This window comes from Neofelis nebulosa, chromosome 4, assembly GCF_028018385.1.
Source record: "Neofelis nebulosa isolate mNeoNeb1 chromosome 4, mNeoNeb1.pri, whole genome shotgun sequence".
Taxonomy (NCBI): Eukaryota; Metazoa; Chordata; class Mammalia; order Carnivora; family Felidae; genus Neofelis; species Neofelis nebulosa.
This window is the reverse complement of record NC_080785.1, coordinates 154,135,063-154,144,131: the sequence shown is the minus strand read 5'-3', so window position 1 is coordinate 154,144,131 and position 9,069 is coordinate 154,135,063. Positions and strand designations below refer to the sequence as shown.

The 9,069-nt window shown below is 50.6% G+C and overlaps 1 protein-coding gene across 1 annotated transcript; it reads left to right on the top strand.

The window, feature by feature from the left end:
* The first annotated feature begins 2,502 nt into the window (after positions 1-2,502).
* On the top strand, positions 2,503-8,810 carry LOC131510269 (C-C chemokine receptor type 2-like). The gene is made up of 3 exons (XM_058727214.1): positions 2,503-2,642; positions 2,801-2,909; positions 6,921-8,810. Exon 3 carries the CDS (start codon positions 6,932-6,934, stop codon positions 8,051-8,053), a length of 1,122 nt encoding a protein of 373 aa, XP_058583197.1. The 5' UTR covers positions 2,503-2,642; positions 2,801-2,909; positions 6,921-6,931; the 3' UTR covers positions 8,054-8,810.
* The last annotated feature ends 259 nt before the right edge of the window (positions 8,811-9,069 follow it).

Sequence of the window (9,069 nt, the reverse complement as noted above, 5' to 3'; positions counted from 1 at the left end):
GACTAAGTATCTCATGTCTCACATAAGTGGACTCACCTGGTCTTTTTTGTGACTGGCTTATTTCACTCGGCATAATGTCTTCAAGGTTCTTCCGTGGTGTAGGCTATGTCAGGATTTTCTTCTTTTTGAAGACCGAATAATATGCCATAGTATGCGTATGCTGCCTTTTGCTCGTCCATTCATCCACGTTGAAGCTCTCGTGAATAATATGGCTATCAACATGGGCATATAAATATCTCTTCAAGACCCTGCTTTCAGTTCTTTTGAGTACATAACCAGAAGTGGAATTGTCAGATCACATAGTAATTCTGCTTTTACATTTTGGGGGAACCACCACACCGTTTCCTACAACAGCGGTACCAATTTTACATCCCCATAAGAGTAAGCAAAGGTTTCTGTCTGTCCACACCCTCCCCAACACTTGTTATTTTCTGTTGTTTGGATAGTGGCCATCCTGATGGCTGTGAAGTGGTGTCTCATTGTAGCTTTGATTTCTATTTCCCTGATGATCAGCGGTATTGAGCATAGCACGTGCTTCCTGGCCATTGGTATATCTTCTTTGAAGAAATGTCTATTCGAGTCCTTTGCCCAGTTTTGAATTGAGTTGCTGTTTACTTGTTGAGTTTTAGAAGTTCTCTGTCTAGTTTCAATACAGCTTCTCCTGAAAAAAATGTCCCAAGTGCCTTTGAGAAGAATACATAATGCTATTATTCTTGGATAGAGTACTCCATGTATGTCTGTTAGATCCAGTTGGCTTATTGTGTGTTCAAGTCCTGTGCTTTCTTACTTATCTTCCATCTGGCTGTTCTATTCATTATCAAGAACAGGGTATTGAAATCTCCAACTATTATTGTGCAACTATCTTTTTCTCCCTTCAGTCCTGTCAGTTTTTGCTTAATATATTTTGATGACCTGTCATTAGGTATAGATACTCATAATTGTTATGTCTTCTCACTGTATTGAACCTTGTAATATACAACATCTGTCTTTATCTTCTGTAAGCTTTTTTTGATGTAAAGTCTATTTTGTCAGGGCCTCCTGGTTGGCTCGGTTAAGGGTCTGACTCTTAATCTCATCTCAGGTCTTGATCTCAGGGTCGTGAGTTTGAGTCCCACGTTGGGCTCTGTGCTGAGTGTGAAGCCTGCTTAAAATAATAATAATAATGATAATAATTATTATTATTATTATAAATAAAGGCTATTTTGTCTGACATTGGTATAGTCATCCCTGCTCTCTTTTGTTTAATATCTTTTAGTTAATATTTTTCTCCATCCTTTCACTTTCAATATATTTGTGTGTTTAGACCAAAAACGAGTCTCATGTTGACAACATATAGTTAGATCAGGTTTTGTTTTGTTTTGTTATTCATTCTACCATCTCTCTATCTTTTGATTGGAAAATTTAATCCATTTACATTTAATGTAATTACTGATAAGGAAGGACTTAGTTCTGTCATTTTGGCATTTTTTTCCTATGTGCACACTTATAGTTTTTTTTGTCCCTTTTTTCCTACCCTACTGTCTTATTTTGTATTTGGTTGATTTCTTTGTAGCGAAATATTTAAGTTCCCTTTTATTTCTTTTTATGTATGTTCTAAAGCTATTTTCTTTGTGGTTACCACAGAGATCACATATAATATCCCAAGGTTATAACATTCTAGTTTAAAAAATTTTTTAACATATATTTATTATTGAGAGACAAAGACAGACAGAGCATGAACAGGGGAGGGGCAGAGAGAGAGGGAGACACAGAATCCGAAGCAGGCTCCAGGCTCTGAACTGTCAGCACAGAGCCCGACGCAGGGCTCGAACTCACGAACCGTGAGATCATGAAGTGAGCCGAAGTCGGATGCTTAACCGACTAAGCCACCCAGGTGCCCTCATTCTAGTTTAAATTTATACCAGTTCGACGTCAACAACACACAAAACCCCGCTCTTTTACGGCTCTGTCCTCACCCCGTTTGGTGGCTAGTGACACAGCTAGTGTCACACACATGCATTACATCTTTATGCATGTGTGCCAAGGGGAGTTGGTGGGGCACAGATAGCTGCTACTGTGCCAAGAGCTAAAAATGACCAAAGTTAACTGCAATTGATCATCCAAGCCTTCCCCTGACCGTTGCAGGGCCTTCAGTAGACTCCAGAGTTCTGGAATAGTTAGGTCAGACAGATTCTGTTGGTACAATTGTTGCCTGGATAGGGAGAGAGATTTCTAGTGCTTTCCATGCTACTCTCTTCCCAGACTCTCAGTGGTGTTTTCTTTTATAAAAACTTCTTTCTGGAGAGTGGAACCTACAATAATTGAGGCCCTTCTTGCTAAGGACATCTCTAATACAAGAGACAATTTTGCATTCCCTTTTCATTAAAAATCTGTACCTAGATAAAATTTCCAATCTGATCCCAAATCCATTGTGGATGGTCACACGAAACTCTTTATATTGTCTCCACCATCACCCACAGCCCCCCTGTTGGCATTTATCCTCTGAAGAATGAAGTTCTGTTGTGCTCATTTCATGCAAATTATCACCGGCAGAAGAGAGGAGGAAGATTTCCAGATAGAGAGACCCACAAGATAACCCCAGAGTCGTTAGACACAGGAGCAGATGTACAGGGCGTGCTTGACTCATACTCAAGGTTGCATAAGTAAGATTTCAAAATTAATATTACTCTGAAGTCCTCAACCTAGGGTATAGGGTTCCTGGCTGGAAAAGAAGAACTGTATCACTGTTGTGTGTGGGGTTTTTTTTTTCTTAAAATTTTTAACATTACTTGCCCGTGTATCTCCGCCTTCTTTTTTGCAGGAAACATTATTTCCTTCTTCTGCACACCAAGTTTCTACCTCCAGATCTCTTTGGTTCAGTTGCTGGGAAGCCTGACACTCCAGGGCCACTTGGGAGAAGCCATCCACTGGTGAGTTGTGGGTGCTTTTTTTTTTTTTTTTTTCATTATTTTATGAGTCACAGGCTGAAAGCATCCCGACGCTGGAGATGTAGGGATGGGAGCACCCTGAGGGCTGCATAGCCCAGGGTCCTGGGGGATCGTCTTCATGGAGGAAAGGGTGGAGGGTGGTGTATGCACCAGGATCATTGGAGAGGCTCTGATAGCAGTGAACAAGTTCAGAGTAGGCTGAGATCCACACCGCCCCCCCCCAACGGGGCTCAGGTGAGAGGACAGCACGCTGAAGAAGACAGGAGAGTAAGGATGCTCAGGCTACTGCCCCTCACTCTGCCCTCCCCAGCCTCCAAGGGCTTGAAAGAACTGGAACTTTCTATCCCAAATACTACCCGCCCCCATATTCCATATATGTGATGGTCCAGGCCCTGAACCACAATGGGCCCCTTGCCTCAATTCAGGACAGCCACGGAGGCTGAAGTGAGGAACCTCTTTTTCTGAGAGGCGGCTTTTTACTGATTCAGGATGTGTCCTGCCACTTGAAAGCGGCACCTTGCTAAGTGTCTGCTGTGCTAGGAGCTAGGTGTGTTGGAGTGACTGGGGAGAAGCAGTGTGGGAAGAGGCGGCTGGTAGTTGAGAAGCCAGTGCAGGTAAACAAAGCAGAGGGGAGGCAAGGTGGAAGCGGTCAGAGCAACCGACTTCCTCGCGCTCCATCCTCTCCCCCCACCAACCCCCGTTCTGAACCACCAGAGGGTCTGGGTTGTGCATTTCTGACTACAGATTTCCTGTGTGCTGCTGAAGCCCAGCCTTTGAGAACCATGGGTCTACTGCACACTTTCCTACCCAGATGAGGAGGCTAACCCTGTGGTTGGTTACAGAATAGCCCAGAGGGTGTGTTGCAGTTAATGGGCTGTGTGCAAGGACCCCCCCTATCAGGTCTCCCGCTGCATTACCTGGGAGGCTAGTCCACAGTGGGGCATCACGTTTCTTGGTAGCTTGCAGCCTGCTAGTTTTCTGTCATTCATTTACCGAAATGGTATTTCTTCAGCAGCCTCTGGGTGCCAGCTCAGGCTCTGGGGCACCAAGATCTCTCTTTGCAAGTCGAATCCCTAAGCCCTCATGGCGTTTATTTTCTAGTAAAGTGTGTGTGTGTGTGTGTGCGTACGCGCATGAGTGGGGCATGCTCGTGTGGGTGAGTGTGTGGGCTTTAAATCCAAATGCTATAGAAGTTCTGTTCAAGGCATGCAAGGATACCTAGAAAATTGTTACCGGTTCTGCATCCGTCTCTGCGCTCCCAGTCTGGGCATAGAAGCTCCTGGGGTCTTTTTGTAACTGAAGAGCCCCACGTTCAAAATCCAGTTCAGCTATCACTTGTCCTGTGAATTTGGGGAAGTCGTTTAACTCATCCGTGCCCGAATTTCGAATTTCTGCACCGTAAAGATGTGTGAACACGTGCTCACAAAATTATTGCCAAGAGTAAATTAATTGACGCGGGCAAAGCACGTAGCACAGCACCTGGAGCTCCAGGAGCCCTCAGTTTAACGATCCCAGGTGTCATCCTTGTGGTGGATACGTTGTTTTTCTTCCCAAGCTGGATTAAAGGTTTTATTTAGTTGCTGCAGATTTCCAAGAATCTGGCTTGGTGAAATGCAAAACCTAGGAGAAGTATCCATCACAAGAGAAACTGAAGAATAAGGGCGTGCACAAAGAGAAAAACCAATTCCCAGCCACTACCAGGAAAAAGAATCGACTTTCTTGAGACTATTGATGTTAGATGTCAGACTCAGTATAAAGACTTTCACGCAGTCTCTCAATGAACATTTCTTGGTGCCTCCTGTAGCCAGAGGCTACCCTAAGAGCTGGGGACAGGAACGTGAGCTGGACCTCAGGGAGCACACGATGGAAGATGGTGTGATAAGGGCCTGTCGAGAGGCAAGCAAGGTTTTATGAGACGCTCTCGAGGGATTGAGAGGGGAGGCGGGTTTGGCCTCACAGAGAAGGGGAATCGGAGCAGCTGGCAGATGGCTGGGAGCTCACGAGTCTAGGCTAGGACATTGCCTTTGAGGTCCCGCCACATACAAATCGTGGGGCTGCTGGCGGTTTTCAGCAGAGGAGCGCCCGATCTCCCAGCGCGGTGCTGGGCAAGACAGGTGGAAAAGGAGCGTGGTCAGGAGCAAGCCGCGTGCAAGGCGAGACGACGGCAACGATGAGGCGAGCAGCGTCCGAGGCCAGGCGGTAGGGGCTGGCAGGGGGGCCAGACCCGGCGGTGTTTACGAGGTGAAGGTCACTAGACGCGACAGAGGTCACACAGAGCCCGTCCCTGCTCCGGGCGCTGCGCTCGGTCCTCCTCTTCGCTCACCTCTGCGGCCACTCAGCAGAGCTAGCGTTTTATACATTAAGAAACTGCGAATTGAGGAAGTAGTTAGCCCCAAATACCACAACTCGTAAGTCGTTGGAGGCAGGATTTGAACCTGGGTCTGTTGGTTACTGAGGCCTGCTCCCAGGCTTCTGAAGACGAGGGACCCGGGACAATGCCCACTCCCGCTTCCCGGACAGTCAAGGATAGTAGCCAAGATAAGGAGCCCACCAGCTGAAGGACGCTTCCGGGGGTGTTGGGTTCGGGGTGGGTTGAATGTGAGGTACCTGTGTGATGCCCACTTTGCTCACTGCTGTATCTCCACTACCTAGAATGCAGCATGGCTCACAGTAGGTGCTCAATAAATGCTGGTCAAATGAGTGAGTTCTTATATGCAGGAGGCAGTAGGAAACTCAACTGAGAGGTAGGGGTTGAAAGTTGAGACCAGAAGCCAGCGCATTGGCATTCGGGGGGCCTAAAACCTTGTAATTACACCACACGACTCAGCAAGAACTTTGGGGTGAGAATAAAGAGAACGGGTAACGAGGCGGCAGCCAAGGATCGTGCCCGGGGATTCTCGCAGTGTAGACGGGGGAAGGAGACACCAACGAAGAAAATGAATAAGAAGGTGCGAGACAGGCACTAACCTCCCGGAAGCCAGGCGAGTTTGTGTTTTTTTCCCAAATGTTTAGTAATTTTGAGAGAGGGAGGGAGGGGCAGGGAGAGGGAGAGAGAGAGAGAGAGAGAGAGAGAGAGAGAGAATCCCAAGCAGGCTCTGTGCCATCAGCACAGAGCCCGAGGCGGGGCTCGACCTCACAAACCGAGATCACGACCTGAGCTGAAATCAACAGTAAGATGCTCAACCGGCTGAGCCCCCCAGGAGCCCCCAAAATGAGTTTTAAATGGAAGAACCTAACAGATGGGTCCGATGCTCAACGAGGATAAAGCTGAAGGAGAGCCAGGCATTGAGCAGTGGGATTGTCACTGCAATCTTGCAGGAGAAGTTTTGGCAGGGTGACGGAGGCAGAGGGTGGACAGGGGTGTCAGCGAGAACGCTCTCGGCTTTCCGGCCACATAACATGGAACGCACCGTAGCTTACAAACAAGGCTTTATTTATTTTTTTCAGAGGATGGGCTGTTCAAGGCCAGGGCTTACGACTTGGTGATGCTGGGACTCTGCCTCGTTTTGCTCCGTCCTCGGAGTCTTTTGTTCAGGGTCCCAAGCACCAGGCCCTCACAAGACAAGCTGCAGAGGCAGAAGGGGCCAGGGGGGCCAGGGCTTCTGCTGCTTCTCTCCCGTCAGAGGAGAGCATTACCAGGGACCCCCTGGCAGGGTCCCCTTCCACAGTGCCATCCAGGAGTGGGTCACGGGCCTGCGCGGCCCGGCAGAGGAGGTAGGAAAAAAAGGCAAGTATGCAGCGAGGGGAACTTTGTAATAAGAGTCGGGCTTTCTGGGAAGGCCCGGGGTGTTGAGAAACGGCCGGAGGGTCGACGAGCGGTATCTGCTGGGAGGAGTAAAGGGAAGTGATCGCCGGGCGCGTGCGAGCTTTCAAGGAGATGGCTGTGAAAGGAAGGCGAACGCTGGGCCGGGGCTGAAGGGGAGCGGGGACATTTTTAATATCGGGGACGGCGGCCGATACGCGGTGTGTGATCATTTCGTCCTCCGATTACAGGGCGGAGGAAGATGGGCGACAACGACACGCTTGCCCTGTTCAGCTACCCCATGCTGTCCACACCCCAGTCTCTGTTCGCCACCAGCAGCCAGGGGGGCAACGAGGAACCCACCACCAATTACGACTATGATTACAGCGCACCGTGCCAGAAAACCGACGTGAGGCAGAACGCGGTCCGGCTCCTGCCTCCGCTCTACTCACTCGTGTTCATTTCCGGCTTCGTGGGCAACCTGCTGGTCGTCCTCATCCTCATCACCTGCAAAAAGCTGACGAGCATGACTGACGTCTACCTGCTCAACCTGGCCATCTCCGACCTGCTCTTCCTTTTCACCCTCCCCTTCTGGGCCCACTATGCCGCCAACGGGTGGGTCTTCGGGGATGTGATGTGTAAGACGGTCACCGGGCTCTATCACGTCGGGTACTTTGGCGGAAACTTCTTCATCATCCTCCTGACCGTCGATAGGTACCTGGCTATCGTCCACGCTGTGTTCGCTTTAAAGGCCAGGACGGTCACCTCTGGGGCGGTGACAAGCGCGGTCACCTGGGCGGCGGCCGTGGTCGCCTCTCTGCCGGGGTGCGTCTTTAACAGAATGCAGTGGGAAGACTCTTTTTCCTCCTGCCGCCCTTCTTTCTCACCAGGATGGAAGACTTTCCACGCAGTCACGAGGAGCGTCTTGGGCCTGGTCCTGCCCCTGCTCGTTATGGTCATCTGCTACTCCGCCATCCTCAGGACCCTGTTCCGCTGTCGGAACGAGAAGAAGAAGCACAGGGCCGTGAAGCTCATCTTCGCGATCATGATCGGTTACTTTCTCTTCTGGGCCCCCAACAACATCGTCCTCCTGCTGAGCGCCTTCCCGGAATCCTTCGGCCTCCATGACTGCAGTAGCTCCAACAGACTGGACCAAGCCATGCAGGTGACGGAGACCCTGGGAATGACGCACTGTTGCATCAACCCCATCGTCTACGCCTTCGTCGGGGAGAAGTTCAGAAGGCATCTCTCCCTGTTCTTCCGAAAGCACATCGCCAAGCATCTCTGCAAACAGTGCCCGGTCTTCTACGGGGAGACCGCGGATCGAGTGAGTTCCACATACACGCCTTCCACAGGCGAGCAGGAGGTGTCCGCGGGCTTGTAAGCGAGTAACAGTTTGCCTCCGACCGTCAAGGGGGGGGGGGGGGACGGAAAACTGCATGTGATAAAAGGCTTCGGGGGTCCATTGGAGAAGGGAGGCCCGTGAGCCTCTCAGGCAAGTGCCCACGGGAAGCTCAGGATCACACGCATCAAGACAGACTTCGTCCCTCCCTGTGCGGCCAACGGGCGCTCGGGGAATGTTCCAGAACAACTGCGGGTGCAGACCGTGACTCTCCAAAGAGCTCCTCCCCAGTTCCTGGGAAACGCCACATCTGGAGAATGCCTATGCCCCTCTCCCAGCCTTCACCTGCGCCTCACTCGCCCCGCAGTGCTCTCTCTCTGGTCAGGGGCCCAGCTGGAGGCAGGGAGGGGGCTGAGCAGGCACAGGGGGATGGCGTGTGGGGTCCCGGCCGTGCCAGGAGGAGGGAGCTGCGGACATGGCTGAGCCTGGGTGAAGAGGAAGGTTTCAGCAGCACTGTCCCCAGCCCCTCCTGGAAGCCCCCCCCACCCCCACCCCCGGGTCCCAGAGCCTGGGAACCATAACAACTCTCGGAGAGCTTACTTTGGGTCCAATCATCCTCTCCGGTGCAAGCACGGGACACATTTTTGCTTCTTTGTGATTTATCTGCGATAACCACGCACCCTACACCTGAAATCTAGCAAACCCCATGCCCCGTTGTTCACACGCGTCTCACGTGCCACCTCCCCCGATGTAAAAATGTAAGAACGTTCTTGGTTAATAAAATACACATGATCTATAATGAGATGAAAAAATAAGAGCCCTCGTCGGGTCGTAACCAGGGAAAGGCGGGCGGTGGGGGAGGGGGGTGCAGGTAGTGATGATGGGAAGGAGTGAAGGCTTAGTTCCTGCATCAGGAGCTCAGGAGGGTGTGTGAGGCCACTGCCCCAGCAGTGTTTTCCAGAATCGGAGAGCAGGAAGGCCAGGAAGGAGGCATCAGAACCCATCGAGGCTTCATGTCTTTGGATCTTGCTGCCTGTCCCTGCTTCCTGCTGCCCTAG